Genomic DNA, 23,513 nt, shown 5'->3' with positions numbered 1-23,513 from the left:
TCAATCATGATGAGGTTGGCAGTCACGCTCTGTCGACAGAGCAGAGCGGAAGAAGTAGAGCTGCTCTGCTGACAGGGAGCGGACGGTGACCGCTCTTAGCCGGCTCCGGGTAGAACAGCCAGGTAGCCTCTGTTAGCAACTGTCTACCTGTTAGTGTTTAGGCCCTTAGTAAAAAAAATAAAATAATCGTGGACAACCCCTTTAAAATAAATTTATAAAGTCACATCGTGGCAATAAATCCAGTCATCTAGAAGCCTACATCCAGTGCAATGTGTAGAAGGTCTAGTCTATAATGATCCACCTAATGAAAAATAACAAAATATCCTCACCTATTAATAATTACTAAGGACATCACTGCCATAATGCAAAGCAGACATAGTCTGACGTCTCCTGGAGATCCAAACAGCCTATAAGACATGTAAGCAGTAGTAGGGCGAGACAAGTATGGCCTCAGGGTACTCACACTATGGGTCTGTTAGACGGTGGTGCTTGGGTTATTACAGTGCTAGATGTAGGTGAAGGTACCGCTGGTTGAATAATAACACTTGATTCTGAATTTGTAAGCAGCACGTTGGGAACTTGGAGGGATGGTGGCCGAACGATGGTAGATGTGGGCTGTGCGGTTGGCAATGGCACTTCCTAGCAAACAGAAAGAGGACAATTCAACATGCAGCAGATTTAGCCCAAATTTACAGCCCCCACAAATACAGAATAATTGGATTTATTTCATATCAGAAACTTCAAAGAATGAAGATGCTAAAAAAGTTCACACCTAAATTTATCTTTAAGTAAAAGGAATTGTTTATGTCTGACATCCTCTTTTATTGCTTATTTTTAAAGGCTCCCTGAAGCTTTTTTTTTGGCACGGTTTGACATATAACCCCGGAAAAGCTCCCTAAATTTAGGAGGCGTTTGACTGATGCCACACGGGGGCCTATTATTAAAAGCATAAACTATGAGAAACAGTTTACTACACTATTCAATACTGTGTTTTACAGTATACCAGCCTGACAAAGAGCAAAAAGACCCTCTGCGGCCACTGTAGGGCTAATGCAGTCCTGTGGACATGCCCAGCTCGTGTACGGGGAGCGTTTCCCAGGATATAAGCTAAAAAGTGATTGAACCCTGCTGTAAGCAGCTCACAGAGCTTTGCTGCCACAAGGACATCTGATCATTTGTAATCTAGCTGGGTATTCGACAGAAGGTATTTAAAGGGATTGTCTAAAATATGTAAAATACTGCACAGAGGTAGCATTACTGCTGAAACAATTAAATAATACTTCCTCCTCCTCCGGATCAGCGCTGCGCCCCATCAGTATTCTGTTTGCATTCGCTGATGGTCACAGCCCGTATTCCCTACGTGAAATCAGCAACCAGTAGCCTCAACGTTATATGAGGTCAGTGTGCAGACATCACGTTGGGAATATCAGCGGTGACACAGCACTGGAGTGGAGGGCGAGCATGTATTATTTCATTGTTTTAGCGTACAGCTGTTTCTGTACAGTGGTGGCCAAAAGTATTGGCACCCCTGCAATTCTGTCAGATAATACTCAGTTTCTTCCTGAAAATGATTGCAATCACAAATTCTTTGGTATTATTATCTTCATTTAATTTGTCTTCAATGAAAAAACACAAAAAGAATTGTCCTAAAGCCAAATTGGATACAATTCCACACCAAACCTAAAAAAGGGGGTGGACAAAAGTATTGGCACTGTTTGAAAAATCATGTGATGCTTCTCTAATTCGTGTAATTAACAGCACCTGTAACTTACCTGTGGCACCTAACAGGTGTTGGCAATAACTAAATCACACTTGCAGCCAGTTAACATGGATTAAAGTTGACTCAACCTCTGTCCTGTGTCCTTGTGTGTACCACATTGAGCATGGAGAAAAGAAAGAAGACCAAAGAACTGTCTGAGGACTTGAGAAACCAAATTGTGAGGAAGCATGAGCAATCTCAAGGCTACAAGTCCATCTCCAAAGACCTGAATGTTCCTGTGTCTTCCGTGCGCAGTGTCATCAAGAAGTTTCAAGCCCATGGCACTGTGGCTAACCTCCCTAGATGTGGACGGAAAAGAAAAATTGACGAGAGATTTCAACGCAAGATTGTGCGGATGGTGGATAAAGAACCTCGACTAACATCCTAACAAGTTCAAGCTGCCCTGCAGTCCGAGGGTGCAACAGTGTCAACCCGTACTATCCGTCGGCGTCTGAATAAAAAGGGACTGTCTGGTAGGATACCCAGGAAGACCCCACTTCTTACCCCGAGACATAAAAAAAGCCAGGCTGGAGTTTGCCAAAACTTACCTGAGAAAGCCTAAAACATTTTGGAAGAATGTTCTCTGGTCAGATGAGACAAAGGTAGAGCTTTTTGGGAAAAAGCATCAACATAGAGTGTACAGGAAAAAAAAAGAGGCATTCAAAGAAAAGAACACGGTCCCTACAGTCAAACATGGCGGAGGTTCCCTGATGATTTGGGGTTGCTTTGCTGCCTCTGGCACTGGACTGCTTGACCATGTGCATGGCATTATGAAGTCTGAAGACTACCAACAAATTTTGCAGAATAATATAGGGCCCAGTGTGAGAAAGCTGGGTCTCCCTCAGAGGTCATGGGTCTTCCAGCAGGACAATGACCCAAAACACACTTCCAAAAGCACTATAAAATGGTTTGAGAGAAAGCACTGGAGACTTCTAAGGTGGCCAGCAATGAGTCCAGACCTGAATCCCATAGAACACCTGTGTAGAGATCTCAAAATGGCAGTTTGGAGAAGGCACCCTTCAAATATCAGGGACCTGGAGCAGTTTGCCAAAGAAGAATGGTCTACAATTCCAGCAGAGCATTGTAAGAAACTCATTGATGGTTACCGGAAGCGGTTGTTCGCAGTTATTTTGGCTAAAGGTTGTGCAACCAAGTATTAGGCTGAGGGTGCCAATACTTTTGTCTGGCCCATTTTTGGAGTTTTGTGTGAAATGATCAATGATTTGATTTTTGCTTCATTCTCTTTTGTGTTTTTTCCTTGCAAGCAAATTAAATGAAGATAATAATACCAAAGAATTTGTGATTGCAATCATTTTCAGGAAGAAACGGAGTACTATCTGACAGAATTGCAGGGGTGCCAATACTTTTGGCCACCACTGTACATAGCTTGGACAACCCCTTTAATTCACCTCCAGCAGAGCCAGTGTTACATGTGTAAGGCAAGGACATGCTGGGTCCTTCAGAATGCGAGAATCTCCTTGTAGTAGCTTTTACATTTCGGTTAATAGAAAAGGATCCAACTGGAGAAGTCACCTCCATTAACCCTAGAATTCTCTAATAGGTATCTGAAAATGGGTTTATTAAAGACCTGCTCCTTTAATATCACTGAATGAGGTGGGTAGTCACATGGTTTGACTTTCTATCTCTACTACTCCCTGCCAGTCTTTGCTTACAGGACGGCAGCGGCGATTTCACGACTTACAACACATGACCTCTGCAGCCAGTCACTGATCAGCCACAAGAGCATTGGGCCCAGTGATTGGCCGCAGCAGTCACGAGTTGTAGTCAACGTTGCAGCTCTATCAAATAAGACTGAGGACTAAGGAATAGCAGAGTTAAGGGCTAGATTTGTTATTTTAAGGCCTGGGCTACACTATGACTTTTTATAGCGCTACTGATTGATTTGAACTATTAAGTGGCAGCTGCAGTTGACCAAATTGATTCAATCTCAATCTATGTTTTGGACTGCAGTTGTAGCTAAATAGTTAACCTCAAAGGGGTTGTCTGCAGTTACTCATAGCACACACTGCACACTGTCAGGATTCTCCAGGGCTGGCGGGCATGTGACTGCAAGTATCTGATTTGCATACATACAGGCACATGCCAACTAGACATGAATGGCCTCACTCAATATGAGTGACTTGAGAGAGGCTGGATATGTCTAGTCAGAATGTGGCCGGAAGTATGCAAATCACATACTTGTGGTCACAAGACTGCCCGCTTCTGATGCCGGTACCAGAGAATCCTGACAGTGTGCACAGTGTGAGGATTCACAAGTCTGCAGTCACAGAGTCATAACTTTTTTATTGCTTTGTAGACATAGCTGTACGGAGGCTTATTTTTGGAAGAAAGAGTTGTTTTGTCTGCGGCACCACAACCTAATAAACTTAACTCTTTATGGGAATAAACAGAAAAAAAACACACCAATTCTGCACTTGTTTTTTGACATTTCATATCTTATGCTATCCATTTGCTGCACAAATAAAGTATTTACTTTATTCTGTGGGTGGTCACGATTATGGTGATACAAACTTACGTTGTTTTGTTTATGTTCTTATTGTTTTACAATAAATATTTTGTTAGAAAAAAAAAATCATTTGTTTTCGTATCGCCATTATCTGAGGGTCATAACTAATACTTGTCAAGCAACAGATCTATGGGAGGACTTTATTTTTTTCATGACAAGATGTAGTTTTCATTGGTCCCATTTTAGGGAACATATGAATTTTTGATAATTTTTTATTACACTTTTTGTGAGGTGGTATTTAAAAAAAAAAAAAAAAAAAAAAGCAGCAATTCTATTTAGTTTTTTCTAAACACGACTCACCATTCAGTATAATTAATATGCCACTTTTTTCTATCAGTCGATACGATAATGAGAATAAAAAATTCTTTTAGATTTTTTTCATTTTCCACATTTGCTAAACAAAAAATATATATATTTTTGATCAGCATTTTTTGAGACTGATAACCTTTTTATTTCTCTGTAGACAGTTGTGTTAGGGCTTATTTTTTTTTTTTTGCAGGACAAGATGTAGTTTTCAATGCTGCCATTTTGCGGTACACATTACTTTTTGATCACTTTTTATTTCAATTTTTTGTATAGGTGAGATAAAACAATGCTATTCTGGCACTACTTTTTGTATTTTATTTTTTTGCATTCTCTGTTTGGGATAAATAGAAATATAGCTTTATAGTAAGGGTTTATACCATACATGTCAAACTCTGGCCCGCAGGGTGGTTATATTTGGCCCGCGACACAAGAACCATCACCCCTATGTGGGGCCCATTATTCTGTATGGAGGACTATGTGGGGCCCATTATTCTGTATGGAAGACTATGTGGGGCCCATAATACTGTATGGAAGACTATGTGGGGCCCATTATTCTGTATGGAAGACTATGTGGGGCCCATAATACTGTATGGAGGACTATGTGGGGCCCATTATTCTGTATGGAAGACTATGTGGGGCCCATAATACTGTATGGAGGACTATGTGGGGCCCATTATTCTGTATGGAGGACTATGTGGGGCCCATTATTCTGTATGGAAGACTATGTGGGGCCCATTATTCTGTATGGAAGACTATGTGGGGCCCATAATACTGTATGGAGGACTATGTGGGGCCCATTATTCTGTATGCAGGACTATGTGGGGCCTATTATACTGTATGGAGGACTATGTGGGGCCCATTATACTGTATGGAGAACTATGTGGGGCCCATTATTCTATATGGAGGACTATGTGGGGCCCATTATTCTGTATGGAGGACTATGTGGGGCCCATTATTCTATATGGAGGACTATGTGGGGCCCATTATTCTGTATGGAGGACTATGTGGGGCCCATTATTCTGTATGGAGGACTATGTGGGGCCCATTATTCTGTATGAAGGACTATGTGGGGCCCATTATTCTGTATGCAGGACTATGTGGGGCCCATTATACTGTATGGAGGACTATGTGGGGCCCATTATACTGTATGGAGAACTATGTGGGGCCCATTATTCTATATGGAAGACTATGTGGGGCCCATTATTCTGTATGCAGGACTATGTGGGGCCTATTATACTGTATGGAGGACTATGTGGGGCCCATTATACTGTATGGAGAACTATGTGGGGCCCATTATTCTATATGGAGGACTATGTGGGGCCCATTATTCTGTATGGAGGACTATGTGGGGCCCATTATTCTATATGGAGGACTATGTGGGGCCCATTATTCTGTATGGAGGACTATGTGGGGCCCATTATTCTGTATGGAGGACTATGTGGGGCCCATTATTCTGTATGAAGGACTATGTGGGGCCCATTATTCTGTATGCAGGACTATGTGGGGCCCATTATACTGTATGGAGGACTATGTGGGGCCCATTATACTGTATGGAGAACTATGTGGGGCCCATTATTCTATATGGAAGACTATGTGGGGCCCATTATTCTGTATGGAGGACTATGTGGGGCCCATTATTCTGTATGGAGGACTATGTGGGGCCCATTATTCTGTATGAAGGACTATGTGGGGCCCATTATTCTGTATGGAGGACTATGTGGGGCCTATTATACTGTATGGAGGACTATGTGGGGCCCATTATTCTATATGGAGGACTATGTGGGGCCCATTATTCTATATGGAGGACTATGTGGGGCCCATTATTCTATATGGAGGACTATGTGGGGCCCATTATACTGTATAGAGGACTATGTGGGGCCCATTATTCTGTATGGAGGACTATGTGGGGCCCATTATTCTGTATGGAGGACTATGTGGGGCCCATTATTCTGTATGGAGGACTATGTGGGGCCCATTATACTGTATGGAGGACTATGTGGGGCCCATTATTCTGTATGGAGGACTATGTGGGGCCCATTATTCTGTATGGAGGACTATGTGGGGCCCATTATTCTGTATGGAGGACTATGTGGGGCCCATTATTCTATATGGAGGACTATGTGGGGCCCATTTTTCTATATGGAGGACTATGTGGGGCCCATTATTCTATATGGAGGACTATGTGGGGCCCATTATACTGTATGGAGGACTATGTGGGGCCCATTATTCTGTATGGAGGACTATGTGGGGCCCATTATTCTGTATGGAGGACTATGTGGGGCCCATTATTCTGTATGGAGGACTATGTGGGGCCCATTATTCTGCATGCAGGACTATGTGGGGCCCATTATACTGTATGGAGGACTATGTGGGGCCCATTATACTGTATGGAGGACTATGTGGGGCCCATTATTCTACATGGAGGACTATGTGGGGCCCATTATTCTACATGGAGGACTATGTGGGGCCCATTATTCTACATGGAGGACTATGTGGGGCCCATTATTCTGTATGGAGGACTGTGTGGGGCCTATTATACTGTATGGAGGACTATGTGGAGCCCATTATTCTATATGGAGGACTGTGTGGGGCCCATTATTCTGTATGGAGGACTATGTGGGGCCATTATTCTATACGGAGAACTATGTGGGGCCCATTATTCTATAAGGAGGACTGTGTGGGGCCCATTATTCTGTATGGAGGACTATGTGGGGCCCATTATTCTATATGGAGAACTATGTGGGGCCCATTATTCTATATGGAGGACTATGTGGGGCCCATTATTCTGCGTGGAGGACTATGTGGGGCCCATTATTCTGCGTGGAGGACTATGTGGGGCCCATTATTCTGCGTGGAGGACTATGTGGGGCCCATTATTCTGCGTGGAGGACTATGTGGGGCCCATTATTCTGTGTGGAGGACTATGTGGGGCCCATTATTCTGTGTGGAGAACTATGTGGGGCCCATTATTCTATATGGAGGACTATGTGGGGCCCATTATTCTGTGTGGAGAACTATGTGGGGCCCATTATTCTATATGGAGGACTATGTGGGGCCCATTATTCTGCGTGGAGGACTATGTGGGGCCCATTATTCTGCGTGGAGGACTATGTGGGGCCCATTATTCTGCGTGGAGGACTATGTGGGGCCCATTATTCTGCGTGGAGAACTATGTGGGGCCCATTATTCTGCGTGGAGGACTATGTGGGGCCCATTATTCTGCGTGGAGGACTATGTGGGGCCCATTATTCTGCGTGGAGGACTATGTGGGGCCCATTATTCTGCGTGGAGGACTATGTGGGGCCCATTATTCTGTGTGGAGGACTATGTGGGGCCCATTATTCTGTATGGAGGACTATGTGGGGCCCATTATTCTGTATGGAGGACTATGTGGGGCCCATTATTCTGTATGGAGGACTATGTGGGGCCCATTATTCTGTATGGAGGACTATGTGGGGCCCATTATTCTGTATGGAGGACTATGTGGGGCCCATTATTCTGCATGGAGGACTATGTGGGGCCATTATTCTGTATGGAGGACTATGTGGGGCCCATTATTCTGTATGGAGGACTATGTGGGGCCCATTATTCTGTATGGAGGACTATGTGGGGCCCATTATACTGTATGGAGGACTATGTGAGGCCCATTATTCTGTATGGAGGACTATGTGGGGCCCATTATACTGTATGGAGGACTATGTGGGGCCCATTATTCTGTATGGAGGACTATGTGGGGCCCATTATTCTGTATGGAGGACTATGTGGGGCCCATTATTCTGTATGGAGGACTATGTGGGGCCCATTATACTGTATGGAGGACTATGTGGGGCCCATTATTCTGTATGGAGGACTACGTGGGGCCCATTATACTGTATGGAGGACTACGTGGGGCCCATTATACTGTATGGAGGACTATGTGGGGCCCATTATACTGTATGGAGGACTATGTGGGGCCCATTATTCTGTATGGAGGACTATGTGGGGCCCATTATTCTGTATGGAGGACTATGTGGGGCCCATTATTCTGTATGGAGGACTATGTGGGGCCCATTATTCTGTATGGAGGACTATGTGGGGCCCATTATTCTGTATGGAGGACTATGTGGGGCCCATTATACTGTATGGAGGACTATGTGGGGCCCATTATACTGTATGGAGGACTATGTGGGGCCATTATTCTGTGTGGTGGACTATGTGGGGCCCATTATACTGTATGGAGGACTATGTGGGGCCCATTATTCTGAATGGAGGACTATGTGGGGCCCATTATTCTGAATGGAGGACTATGTGGGGCCCATTATTCTGTATGGAAGACTATGTGGGGCCCATTATTCTGTATGGAGGACTATGTGGGGCCCATTATTCTGTATGGAGGACTATGTGGGGCCCATTATTCTGTATGGAGGACTGTGTGGGGCCATTATTCTGTATGGAGGACTGTGTGGGGCCATTATTCTGTATGGAGGACTGTGTGGGGCCATTATTCTGTATGGAGGACTGTGTGGGGCCATTATACTGTATGGAGGACTATGTGGGGCCCATTATTCTGTATGGAGGACTATGTGGGGCCCATTATTCTGTATGGAGGACTATGTGGGGCCCATTATACTGTATGGAGGACTATGTGGGGCCCATTATTCTGTATGGAGGACTATGTGGGGCCATTATACTGTATGGAGGACTGGGTGGGGCCATGATTCTGAATGGAGGACTATGTGGGGCCCATTATATTGTATGGAGGATTATGTGGGGCCCATTATTCTGTATGGAGGACTATGTTGACCCACTATACTGTATGGAGGACTATGTGGGGCCCATTATACTGTATGGAGGACTATGTGGGGCCCATTATACTGTATGGAGGACTATGTGGGGCCATTATACTGTATACAGGACTATGTAGGGCCCATTATACTGTATACAGGACTATGTTGACCCACTATACTGTATGGAGGGCTATGTGGGGCCATTATTCTGCATAGAGGATTATGTGGGGCCCATTATTCTGTATGGAGGACTATGTGGGGCCCATTATACTGTATGGAGGACTATGTGGGGCCCATTATTCTGTATGGAGGACTATGTGGGGCCCATTATTCTGTATGGAGGACTATGTGGGGCCCATTATTCTGTATGGAGGACTATGTGGGGCCCATTATTCTGTATGGAGGACTATGTGGGGCCCATTATTCTGTATGGAGGACTATGTGGGGCCCATTATTCTGTATGGAGGACTATGTGGGGCCCATTATTCTGTAGACAGGACTATGTGGGGCCCATTATTCTGTAGACAGGACTATGTGGGGCCCATTATTCTGTATACAGGACTTTGTGGGACCCATTATTCTGTAGGGAGGACTATGCGGGGCCCATTATTCTGTATGGAGGACTATGCGGGGCCCATTATTCTGTATGGAGGACTATGCGGGGCCCATTATTCTGTATGGAGGACTATGTGGGGCCCATTATACTGTATGGAGGACTATGTGGGGCCCATTATACTGTATACAGGACTATATGGGGCCCATTATTCTGTATACAGGACTACGTGGGGCCCATTATTCTGTATGGAGGACTATGTGGGCCCCATTATTCTGTATGGAGGACTATGTGGGCCCCATTATTCTGTATGGAGGACTATTATGTGGCCTATTATTCTGTATGGAGGACTATGTGGGGCCCATTATTCTGTATGGAGGACTAAGATGGGTCATTATTCTGTATGGAGGACTTTGTGGGGCCCATTATTCTGTATGGAGGACTATGTGGGGCCCATTATTCTGTGTGGAGGACTATGTGGGGCCCATTATTCTGTGTGGAGGACTATGTGGGGCCCATTATTCTGTATGGAGGAATATGTGGGGCCCATTATACTGTATACAGGACTATATGGGGACCATTAATCTGTATGGAGGACTATGTGGGCCCCATTATTCTGTATGGAGGACTATGTGGAGCCCATTATTCTGTATGGAGGACTATGTGGAGCCCATTAATCTGTATGGAGGACTATGTGGGCCCCATTATTCTGTATGGAGGACTATGTGGGCCCCATTATTCTGTATGGAGGACTATTATGTGGCCTATTATTCTGTATGGAGGACTATGTGGGGCCCATTATTCTGTGTGGATGACTATGTGGGGCCCATTATTCTGTATGGAGGACTAAGATGGGTCATTATTCTGTATGGAGGACTTTGTGGGGCCCATTATTCTGTATGGAGGACTATGTGGGGCCCATTATTCTGTGTGGAGGACTATGTGGGGCCTATTATTCTGTGTGGAGGACTATGTGGGGCCCATTATACTGTATACTGGTTGGCCCGAGACTTTGTCCAAGTTTTTCCTTTTGGCCCTCTGTGTGTTTGAGTTTGACATCCCAGGTTTATACGATTACAGTGATGAGCAATTTACACAGGTTTCTTTGTTTTACTACTTTCGCAGAAGAAAATCACTTTAAAAAAAAATATATATATATATATATATTTTCTTCATCATATTCAGAGAGCCATATTTTTTTTTCATTTTTCCGAGTACAGAGCTCAATAGGGGCTTGTTTTTAGCACAATGAGCTTTATTTTTTTTATCGGTACCACTTTGTGGTACGTATGCCTTTACAATCATTTTTTTCTTTCATTTCATGTTAAATATGAAAAAACTACAGCACAATTTCCATTTTTCTGCCCAAAAAATGGAAATTGTGCAGTAGTTTTTCATATTTTTTTATAGTGTTCACTGTACAGGATAAAAAAATTATATTTTTTTTATATAATTTTTTTTATTGCACTGGTCGTTGTAGAGATGTATATTACTTTATTCTGGAAAAAATTTACTTTTCAGATTTTTTTTTTTTTTTTTTTTACAATATTTATTCGTCCCCCAAGGGAACTTGAACATAAGATATCTGGTTCGCATTGTTGATATTCTGTACTACGTATGAAGTACAGAGCATTACCCAGCCTCTCAGTGTAAGGGCGCAATCGGATGACTGTATAAATCGGACCGCAATGCACGGACTGGCCGGCGGGTCTCCTGACCCGAGTGTGGCAGCTACATAGAGATATAAGAAGCTATCATGCTCAAGTCGAGAGACCCAACGGCCAGTCCACGCATTGCAGTCCAATTTGTACGCTCTTCTAACTGCGCCCTTACATTGATAGACTGCCTAATAGACCTTCCCTCGGTTAAGGTCTTCTAGGCTTTGATCTATGGCAGGCCTGGAGGTCATCCTTATGTCCCTAGTAGCCATAGCAATCATCAGCTTTCTGAGATAGCGCTGCAGAAAGTCAATGGAGTAATAAGAGGAAGCGATTTGCTTTTGTCTCACTTTATCCTTTCTGCAGGCACTTTGATAGTGACAAGTAAAGAGTTAATTAAGCTAAGCAAGCACTGGCAGCACTCTGCTAGCAGGGTAACTGAATGCTGCTAAGGAGCATTCATCCTAGCATCAGGATCCCAGGGTGAATAATCACTGCCCTTTCACGTCTTAAGGCCACGTTTACACGTTCAGTATTTGGTCAGTATTAAACATCAGTATTTGTAAGCCAAAACCAGGAGTTGAACAATCAGAGGAAAAGTATAATAGAAACACGTCACCACTTCTGTATTTATCACCCACTCCTGGTTTTGGCTTACATGTAAAATACTGACCAAATACGGAACGTGGCGTAATGGAAAGTATCACGTCTATTAGGACATGAAAGGGCAGTACAGTGATGGGAAGTGGTTAAATTAATCAGTAGCGCTAGAAAAAGTCACAGCGTAGTCCAGGCCTACAGCATATGAAGACTGTGCCCATTTTTTCTAAAACAGACTCCTAAAAGCATGATTTTGACAGAACTTTGAGGACTTTTAAAAGAAAACTGCATGCATTCAACTCAAATCCCGAAATATACCGCAGGTTCGCTGACCTTTTCGTCACTTGTGGTAGACTCCGGATGAGGTAATGGACTGTTCCGATGTGTCCTCTCTACAATAGCTGGCTCCTCAATCTTGCTTCTTATAACTGGTGTGGCAAGAGGTGATAGATCCAAGGGCATCTACAACACATTATTACATTGGAAATGTGGCAAAAAAGTGAGCAAAGAAAGAAAAAACCTGGTCCAGATCTTCTGATTTGATTAGTGCCCCATATAATCTCTCGCTCCCCCCAACACAAGCTTTATGGTACAAGTCACCCTCTTATAGACGCTGCTCTCTTCATCTCCTTAGCATGCCTAGAACATTTGGTGCATAGCTTTAACCTTGCTCACCTGTCACTTGTCTGTTTTTGGGGGTTTCCGTTCTATGAGTCTTTGATTTGCTCTACCCCCTGTATTATGATTTAGCAGTTTTTATGGTGTTCGATTGAAACTATATCACATTGCACCAGGTTATGCTACATTAAAACTCTTAAAATGAATCTACAAGCAGGTTTTTGCTATGTAATCTGAGAGCAGCATGATGTAGGGACCGAGACCCCGATTCCAGGGATGTGTCACTTACTAGGCTGTGATTTGCTGCTTCAATAAAATCAGTGTTTTATCAGCAGGAGATTATCACAGGACTAGGTGCTGTGTGCCTCCTAGTCAACTGCTCTGTGTAACCCCTCCCCTAACCACTGATTGGCAGCTTTCTTTATACACTGTGCTGCCAATCAGTGGTGTGGGCGGGTTTATACACAGCTCAGCATTCTGAGCACCGCTAGATCTGCAGCAGATAAAACAGTGATTGTATCAAACTGACAGCATGCAGACTAGTAAGCGACACATCGCTGGAATCAGCGTCTCAGCCCCCACATCATGCTTTGCTCTCAGATTACATACTAAAAACCTGGTGACAGATTCCCTTAAAAGGATCCCTTCAGCATGTTTTATATATGGAAGCAATCATAAGGCTGCATAGGTGCTTGTCCCACAATATACTGTTTTTGTAGAGATCCGATGTACCAGTCATGATACATTTAGCGTAAAAGTCATATGCAAATCAGCCTGGAAGTGCACTGGGGCGTGTAAATACTTGTCAAAAGCAGTCCAAATGCTTTGACCCGCCCTGAGAACACTTCCAGTATGAATTGTATATGACTGGCCAATCAGATCTCTCTGTAGAAATGTAACTTTTAATGTGTGACAACTACCTATACAGGAATACCACTACTTCCAAAAGTAAAAACTTGTTGACAGGGTCTCTGTAAAGCATCCCTTTAATTTTCTTGCTTTATAGGTTTTTGCACACAGGGCCATATTAAAGAATAGGACACTTGCATGAAACTCTTTGGGCGTTCTAAAATTGATTCAGTAACTGTACATGCGCCCTGTGTCTCTACACCCAATAGCAGATCAGCTGAGAATTAAAGTTTAGTAACATGTTAATTAAAAAAAAAAAAAAAAAAAATAGCGATAAAAAAATGTGACCAAACAGATAAAAAAATGTAGGAATCAGGGATTTTATCGTAACAAAATATGCAGTTATTTTCATTTATAAGGTATATCTGCGGATAGGCAGAAGTGCACAGAACGGTTGAACCAGAGGACAAAGCTTTGTTAACTCTCAGATGTCCTCGGCGTTGAGATACTCTGAGTAATTATGTACCTTCTTAATGTCATCATCTGACCCCTTCTTAAAATCATGTTCAAATGGACTTGCAAGCTCATTAAACAGACCGACTTCTTCACAGTTCTTCAGGAACCGAGTCGGGGTTGGGGTTTGATCTATAAATTCAATATAAAATAAATAATAAATAATACATAATAAAAAAAAGAAAACAACTAAAAAAAAAGTAGTGTAATTTTGGTCTATTACATTCATGTAAACCATTCATGAAATAACTTGGAAAAACGCTGCAGGTGACAAAATCCACATTTTTAGAGTAAAGATCTATCCTTGGGGCTCAATGACTATGGTCACCCCCCAAATTTTTAAAGTCCCAACATTTTAGGGTTACCATCCTTCATGTTTCTTAGGTCATTGGAGCCTCAATGAAAGGTGTGGCTTTACCAGATACTGCATTTTACCCTTGAGATTACCCTGCGAGATATACAAAACGGCAGAAAATCACAAGGCAAGGGGTTAGAAATGGGCGATCACTCAAATCAAAGTTTGCGGCACTGGCTGATTTCCTTTTCAAGTTTTTATTGTCAGTAGTACAAAATATAGGAAGGGCGCTCCTATCAGGGAAACGCTGCTTCACACCCCCATATGCTTCTTAAAAGGTCTCATAGGCGAATAGTCTTCCTGTTGAAAGTTTGAATCCATCACATTCCCATATTTTATATTGCAAACAATAAAGGTTTGAAAAGAAGATCAGCGAGTGCCGCAAACTTTGCTTTTTTGAGCAATTACATAAGAGAACTTCTGCACTATCCGGGGGTGGCACGAAGGTCTGAGAAGGTTGTAACCTCCAATTTGAGGATTCTGAATGACACCGGCCAGATAGAGAGATGGGCAGTGCCAGTAATACACTTCTTTATGTGGAATATTTATTAAAGGGTGAATTTCCTATTACAGATCTTATAAGACAATAGAGGCCCCCACTACTTATATTATTGTGCACCACATGACATGGGAGGATGATGGTTGCTGACAATATTTTACAGGAGGCAAAAGACACTTTTCAAATTTGGCATTAGTCACAAAGGCCATGGAGACCTGTAACAAAAAAAAATATTTCTATGTATGTAAATTAGTGATAAAAAAGTGATATGAAGATTGAGGCTGCAATTTTCAATCTTTCCGACAGTTTGCAACTTGCTTCTAGATTCAGACTTTTCTTACTGCCAGCAATACATACGGGACGTGTCTTCACTAGCTCTCATGTATCCGCACAGCTTCATTTCTGGACCAATTTCCCCTTTTATAGCCCATTAGGGAAATGTCCTTCCTTATGCTGATATACATAGATATTGGAGTGTGTGATCTCCCCTTTTCCACCCACGCTAAGTCTCCTGTGAAAGCTCTCCCCCAATCTATGCTGTGTAGTCTGCCTTCCCTGTAGACTGTAAGAAGGATATTTTTCATGAAGACACTTTGCTTTCATGATACCCATCATCTTGTTTTTTTATTTATTATCTAGTCCCTTCTTAACATGTGCAATAGATCAGTGGGAGGTCTAGATATTGAGACCCTCAATGATTGTTCCAAAAATGCTCTGCAGGTACTCAAGTGTAGACTACAGGCTCATCGACTTTCTATTCAGCCTATACGCCGCTCTAGGCGAACTCTTATACAAGAGTTAAGTGCTGCTGCCAACAGAGCAGTGTGCTGTAAAGTGGTTTGAACGACCAGTGAGGGTCTCTGGACCGAGACCCCACCAATCTGATGCAAATGTTAGGAAGGGAGTAAATATTAAATGAAATGCTAGGTATTTTTTTGCATTTAGGAAGCATATGAATAAAATAAAAAATAGTGCACTGTGCCCATAGCCTTTAATTGTAAAATTGGGAACAAACTGGGTCCTGCTCTATTAGGAGTGGGAAGTCAAGGAGGACAATCAAATGATCGACCTATGTACGGCGCACTCACCTGCAACAATCACACTGTCGTTTCGGGCAGGGCCGAACTTCAATGTCATCTCATGTTTATGCTTATGAACGGCCAAATGATCTTCATTGGTAAAACGCTGTAAATTTAAAAAAAAAAGGGTGTCTTTTACACAGGTAATGAGTTTAAACAGGTGCAAGTAATACAGGTAATGAGTGCAGAGTAGGAGGGCTTCTTAAAGAAAAACTAACAATCCGTGAGAGCCAGAATTCTTTCTGGTTGGTAGGTGATCAAATACTTATTTCATACAATAAAATGCAATTTAATTATGTAAAAATCATATAATGTGATTTTCTGTTTTTTACTTTTAGATTCTGTCTCTCACACGTGAAATGTACCTACGATAAAAATTACAAACCTCATATTTATATTTATATATATATATATATATATATATATATATATATATATATATATACATATACAGTACAGACCAAAAGTTTGGACACACCTTCTCATTTAAAGATTTTTCTGTATTTTCATGACTATGAAAATTGTACATTCACACTGAAGGCATCAAAACTATGAATTACCACATGTGGAATTATATACTTAACAAAAAAGTGTGAAACAACTGAAAATATGTCTTATATTCTAGGTTCTTCAAAGTAGCCACCTTTTGCTTTGATGACTGCTTTGCACACTCTTGGCATTCTCTTGATGAGCTTCAAGATGTAGTCACCGGAAATGGTTTTCACTTCACAGGTGTGCCCTGTCAGGTTTAATAAGTGGGATTTCTTGCCTTATAAATGGGGTTGGGACCATCAGTTGTGTTGTGCAGAAGTCTGGTGGATACACAGCTGATAGTCCTACTGAATAGACTGTTAGAATTTGTATTATGGCAAGAAAAAAGCAGCTAAGTAAAGAAAAACGAGTGGCCATCATTACTTTAAGAAATGAAGGTCAGTCGGTCCGAAAAATTGGGAAAACTTTGAAAGTGTCCCCAAGTGCAGTTGCAAAAACCATCAAGCGCTACAAAGAAACTGGCTCACATGAGGACCGCCCCAGGAAAGGAAGACCAAGAGTCACCTCTGCTTCTGAGGATAAGTTTATCCGAGTCACCAGCCTCAAAAATCGCAGGTTAACAGCAGCTCAGATTAGAGACCAGGTCAATGCCACACAGAGTTCTAGCAGCAGACACATCTCTACAACAACTGTTAAGAGGAGACTTAGTGCAGCAGGCCTTCATGGTAAAATAGCTGCTAGGAAACCACTGCTAAGGACAGACAACATGCAGAAGAGACTTGTTTGGGCTAAAGAACACAAGGAATGGACATTAGACCAGTGGAAATCTGTGCTTTGGTCTGATGAGTCCAAATTTGAGATCTTTGGTTCCAACCACAGTGTCTTTGTGCGACGCATAAAAGGTGAACGGATGGACTCTACATGCCTGGTTCCCACCGTGAAACATGGAGGAGGAGGTGTGATGGTGCTTTGCTGGTGACACTGTTGGGGATTTATTCAAAATTGAAGGCATACTGAACCAGCATGGCTACCACAGCATCTTGCAGCGGCATGCTATTCCATCCGGTTTGCGTTTAGTTGGACCATAATTTATTTTTCAACAGGACAATGACCCCAAACACACCTCCAGGCTGTGTAAGGGCTATTTGACCAAGAAGGAGAGTGATGGGGTGCTATGCCAGATGACCTGGCCTCCACAGTCACCAGACCTGAACCCAATCGAGATGGTTTGGGGTGAGCTGAACCGCAGAGTGAAGGCAAAAGGGCCAACAAGTGCTAAGCATCTCTGGGAACTCCTTCAAAATTGTTGGAAGACCATTTCCGGTGACTACCTCTTGAAGCTCATCAAGAGAATGCCAAGAGTGTGCAAAGCAGTCATCAAAGCAAAAGGTGGCTACTTTGAAGAACCTAGAATATAAGACATATTTTCAGTTGTTTCACACTTTTTTGTTAAGTATATAATTCCACATGTGTTAATTCATAGTTTTGATGCCTTCAGTGTGAATGTACAATTTTCATAGTCATGAAAATACAGAAAAATCTTTAAATGAGAAGGTGTGTCCAAACTTTTGGTCTGTACTGTATATATACACACACATACATATACATTATTACTTTAGGTCATATTGTTTTCTGATCCTTTGAAAAAAAAAAAAAAAAAAAGAAAGTCAATCAAATTCGGCACTGTATTGCCACCACATACCGTATATGTAATACACACTTACCAGAGGAATTCAGCATGAGTATTGCGAACAATTTTAACGCCAAGTATGTTGAGGAGAGCCATAGGCTCAAATACTTAATTAACCTCAAGACATAAGAGATTGAAAGAAAAGACCCACAAAGTGTATTATTTCACCTTACATAAGCTTGTTTAGATCAAAAGATGGCTGCCATTTCCTGTTTCATCACACCATGCTCTGTTCTGGGAGGAAGCTGCATTCTATAGAAGGACTAACTAACCACAGAGCTACACATCGCTTGGAGAAACCCACCCTGATGACCTCATGGATCACGCCCCCTGATGACCTCATGGACCAAACCCACCCTGATGACCTCATGGATCTGCCCATGGACTAACCAATGAATACATCTGGTTACTCACATTCTAGGGCTAACCGAGCCCCTATTTACAGTTGATATAACTATGTTCGGGTTGAGAAAAGACACTTGGAGCTGTGCCATAGCTGATCAAAGAGAGCTTACATCCAACTGTGTGTCTGATGTTATTCTTTCTTGCATGCACTTGATCATATCCATTAGGCCAGGAGCAGGCAACTAGTGAACATATCAAAATGTTCGCCCTAACATTTTTGGCTGCCCAACGTGGGGCCAGCAGAGGGAGAAGCCCTAGACCCTTAGGAACGGCTAGTGGAATGGCAGGATGCACTGAATACCCCAAGCCAGGAGACTGATCACCTCCTTAACCAAACACGGTAAGTCTGCTGATTTTTATAATCTGTAGTCTTTTCCTGTGTTCCTCGGGGTATCCTTTGCAGATTGCCTGACTGTGTCCGGTTTTTGAGGTATCTGTAAGACGGCAGAAGGGTCTCTCCGCTGCTGGCCATTTAATTGCGGAAGAAAAGTCAGGTGCTCAGTTGCCTGCTGCCTGTTATGTGTCGTGTTGAGGGAAGATTGACTGGTATTAAAGGGAGCAAGTGGGTTTTTGAGCGGTGTCTGGAGAAATAAAGGATATTGTCTGTGGTACAGTTCACGTTTGTCGCCTGTGATACGATTTTCAGTTCTGGTGGAGAAAGTAGGGGTACGTGGCTTAGAGTGAGTGACTCGGCGTGGCCTAGAGTGAGTGACTCGGCCTGGTACCGGCACGGAGCCTGGAGTGAGTGACTCGGCCCGGAGCCTAGTAAATTGAGTTTCGGCACGTAGCCTAGAGGGAGTGACTCGGTACGGGGCCTGGTAGTTGGATTAATACAGGTGTTTTAGAGAGATATATATATATATACACACATATACACACACATACACACGGAAATCAGACAGGGACCACGTGGCAAAGCGGAGATGGATAGAAAAAGTGTGTGCTGCAGACTCCGTTTTCCTTTAGGCTGAGTTCACACGATGCGTATTTAATGCGTTTCCGCTGCGTTTTTGCAGTTGCGTAAACGCCGCGGAAACGCATGAAAAACGCATGGTAGAAGGGCAGCAATGTTCCCCAATTGAAATTCGTATGTGCTGTGCCCATGATGCGGATTTTTCCGCAGCGTAAACGCTGCGCTCAAAATTCCGCAGCATGTCAATTACTTTTGCGTAAACGCGGCGTTTTCGCCGCCATTGACTTGCATTAGAACGCGCCAATTCCGCAAGACTGCATCTGTACTTGCGTTATTGGCGCGTTCTAATGTGCGGATGGTACCCGGGTGTGGAGGAGAGGAGAGTCTCATCCACACCCAGGTACCATTAAAAAAGCTGTAAAAAAAGAATAAAATAAAAAAATATATATATATACTTACCATCTGTCGGCTCGCGCACCGCTTCTGCTTGGTTCCCGGCACTTGCAGTGAGTTGAAGGACCTGCGCTGACGTCAGAGTCATGTGACGGGTCACGTGACGCTGACGTCGGCAGGTCTTTCAATTCAAAGTTGCCGGCAGCCGGGAGAACGGAGTGTAAAGCAGGACAGCGCGGGCCATCGGAGGTAAGTATATACACTCTCTCGGGTCACACTATATAAATCCATGCTGTTTGCATGGATTTATATAGTGTGACCTAGTTGTCACTTTCCAGTTGATGCTAAAATCGCCTGGAAAGCGCTTGTCAATCTGCATGCGGAAACGCATGTGAATCTGCATGTATTCTGCAGGAAAAACGCATGCACAATCTGCATGCGTTTTTTCTGCCAGGGAGATGCAGAAATGATGCAGAAATTTTCTGCTTCATTTCTGCTTCGTGTGCACATACCCTTAGAATCTCAGGTTTGAGTCATCCTCCCCCGTCTTATTGTTTGTTTTGTGTTTATCTTGGTCTATATAGAGAAAGATGGAGAAATTAATGCAGTTTTGTCGTATTGGCTCTAAGCCAAATTCAGATGGCAAGTTAGACCTGTGTGCATTAGTTGCGACTCGTGTAGGGAAAAGTCATGTTAAACAATGTAAAAAGCTTATGAAGTTGTGTGGAATGCCAGAAGGGGGGAGGTTACAGCCCCTGGAGTGGAAGACTGTCTTAAAAGAGAGAAAAAGGTACTCTAGAAAATAATGGATTGTTGTCTACTGCATAGGGCATGGGAAAGAGTCTCTGAAAGTTTGTATACAGAAAATTGGGTAGAAGAGGAAAGGAAACAGGACAGAGTTTTGAGTTATGTGTATGTATCCTGTCAGCGGCCACCGCCGTATAATGGTGGTGATGGTGGCACATTGCCATGTGCTCCTTCTGGCGTCAGCCATTTTGTGGATGGCAAATGTGCTCCTTCTGGCGGCAGTCATTTTGTGGATGGCAAATGCGCTCCTTCTGGCGGCAGCCATTTTGTGGATGGAAAAAGTGCTCTTTCTTGCGGTGGCCATTTTGTGGATGGCACATGTGCTGCCTCCGGTGGCGGCCATCTTGGAACGTTGCCCCAGATCATACAAACTGAGCCATATCATCATGTAACTGACATAGATCTGGCTAAATCGAGTGAGGCACAATCCAGGAATATAAACACGACTTTCGGTGGTGAACATACTAGGCAAATGCTACACACCACAAGACCAGATCCTTTTTACCCAGTAATGACCACTAATGGCCAGTACTATACTCCTTTGGGAAGTGAACAGGCTTTACCCATGTTCCCTGTCACAACGGTGTCCAGTGGGCCACCGACCCTTTCACCCAACACTCCTGTCGTGAGACCAGCTATTCTCCCACCTGGATCATCCCCAGCACCGACCCTTTCCAATGTCACTTGCACTGGCAACTCAGCCGCACGTCCACATGAGCTACTTCAAGCAGCGACCTCTCCTCCCAACACTTCCGCTACAACAGCACTCTCACGCAGTCTACTTAACTCTATTCCCAGTACCTCACAGCCCCTCTCACAGCCGAGCGCACACCTGTATGGAACGGTGGCCACTGAATCAAGGAGGGGCTCAATCTGGGGGGAAGGGGGGAGGACACCAACATCACAGGAAGCACAAAGGGAAGGGAATGTTGGCAACCCATTTTTGAAAAAGAACTTCCTGAGGGACCCTTGTTAGTGGTGGGTAAGGGTGACATAACGACAATGGAAACGGACGCTATTGTTAATGCTGCCAACCCTCGGTTAGAGCACAAAGGAGGTGTGGCTGGAGCTATAGTGGAGGCAGGAGGGGCGACTATTCAAACTGACAGTCGAATCATTGTGGAGTTGCGTGGTCAGATAGCTGTTGGGGACATAGCGGTGACTAAATCTGGCAATCTTCCTTGTAGAATGATCATACACGCTGTAATCCCTACTTTTGACCCTATTCATCCAGAGGTCAGTGCTCGACAACTACGCGCTGCAATAACTCGTATCTTAGAGTATGCGAATATTAGTGAGCAGATTGAGACCTTGACAATTCCTGCCATTGGTGTTGGCCTCTTCGGGTTCCCTGTTCATGAGTGTGCAAGGGACATTGTTGGAATGGAATTATAATGAACAAGTGTAGCCCCCCCAAGCATTGGCTGCCTCTCCGAAATCAGGTTACTTAGTAATGAGGACAGGACTGTTAAAGCTTTTAAGACTGCCTGCATCACCTGGACTCCACCCCATGATATAGGAGCTGCCCAAATAAAGCCCCTCATTCCAGGACTGTTACCTCCTCCTGCTCCTCTTACACAAGTAATTACACCTGTACTTCCGGTGCAACCACCAACCCTGCCAATGCCCACATCTGAGGATTCCATCCTTTATGTTAAGTGTACACCCCAGCAAGCTGCTACTCTGCTGAACCAACTCCCAGATCCAGAAAAACAGCCGATGCCTTTCTATAGAAGCATGCTTCAAATCCAAAGGAATTACTCCGCCACATGGCAAGATCTAATTTCCCTGGCAAATCTTAAAGCAGGTGATGCATATTGGCCTGTTATGGACACGGCATTTAATGATGCCTCACTTGTCAATGACACCACATGGGACTCTGGTGTTCAGTTCTGCCAACAACTTAAGCTCCGAGCTGTTAACGCGGCAACCATACTAGAAAGTCCCATTGTGCCCAATCCACATACATTGTTGTCAGAAATACCATCAGATGCAAAACGTTTCACGGTCATCGAACTAGCCAATGCTTTCTTCAGCGTACCACTACATCCAGAAGATTGGTACCAGTTTGCCTTCACTTACAGAGGATCACAATACACCTGGACGGTCTTACCACAAGGAGCACAGAACTCACCAAGTCATTTCTCTCAGGCTCTTGCCTCTTGTTTACGGCCTTGGAAAGAGACTAACCATCAATTTGTCCTTCATCAGTAAGTGGATGATCTCCTACTATGTTGTCCGGATCAGGCGACAGCTGAAGAGTCGAGTCTCAGTCTTTTCTTTCATCTTGCACAACAAAACTGCAAGGTGTCCCTCAACAAAATCCAGTGGTGTCAGCTCAAAGTTGTGTTTTTAGGCCACTGTCTCTCTCCAAACCTGAAACACCTAACGGGTGAAAGGAAACTTGCTATTGAGACCATTCCTCTACCAAAAGGACCCAAGCAATTACAAGCTTTCTTAGGACTTATCACATATTGTCGCCAATGGATTCCAGATGCCTCAAAGCTGATGCAACCGTTGTACGATGACCTTGAGACGTCAGCTTTTCCACTATGTGCCAAATCAGTGGAAGCCTTCTACGCTCTTAAACAGGCCATACAGTCTGCACCAGCTCTTGGAATCCCAAATTATCAACTACCTTTTTACTTGTTTGTCAGTGAAGTAGCAGGACATGCTTCCGGAGTCCTAGCACAGAAACATGGGGGAAGAACAAGACCCATCGGCTATTACT

General features: G+C 43.6%; 1 protein-coding gene across 4 annotated transcripts in view; it reads right to left on the bottom strand.

Annotated features, from left to right (window-relative positions):
• ATF2 (activating transcription factor 2) overlaps positions 1 to 23,513 on the bottom strand; it is a 99,563-nt gene that overhangs the window by 60,647 nt on the left and 15,403 nt on the right. For all 4 annotated transcript variants that reach the window (XM_073646894.1, XM_073646897.1, XM_073646896.1 and 1 more), the window contains 4 exons: positions 16,092 to 16,188; positions 14,163 to 14,281; positions 12,503 to 12,631; positions 464 to 639 (listed from right to left, as the gene is read on the bottom strand). In XM_073646894.1, the coding sequence (XP_073502995.1) occupies positions 464 to 639; positions 12,503 to 12,631; positions 14,163 to 14,281; positions 16,092 to 16,188 (521 nt within the window). The remainder of the gene's footprint in view (positions 1 to 463; positions 640 to 12,502; positions 12,632 to 14,162; positions 14,282 to 16,091; positions 16,189 to 23,513) is intronic.

The sequence above is a fragment of the Phyllobates terribilis genome, unplaced genomic scaffold, assembly GCF_046119375.1.
Source record: "Phyllobates terribilis strain yellow unplaced genomic scaffold, ASM4611937v1 Scaffold_9__5_contigs__length_417890890, whole genome shotgun sequence".
Taxonomy (NCBI): domain Eukaryota; kingdom Metazoa; phylum Chordata; class Amphibia; order Anura; family Dendrobatidae; genus Phyllobates; species Phyllobates terribilis.
Note: the sequence above shows the minus strand (reverse complement) of the source record. Positions and strands in the feature narration are given on the sequence as shown.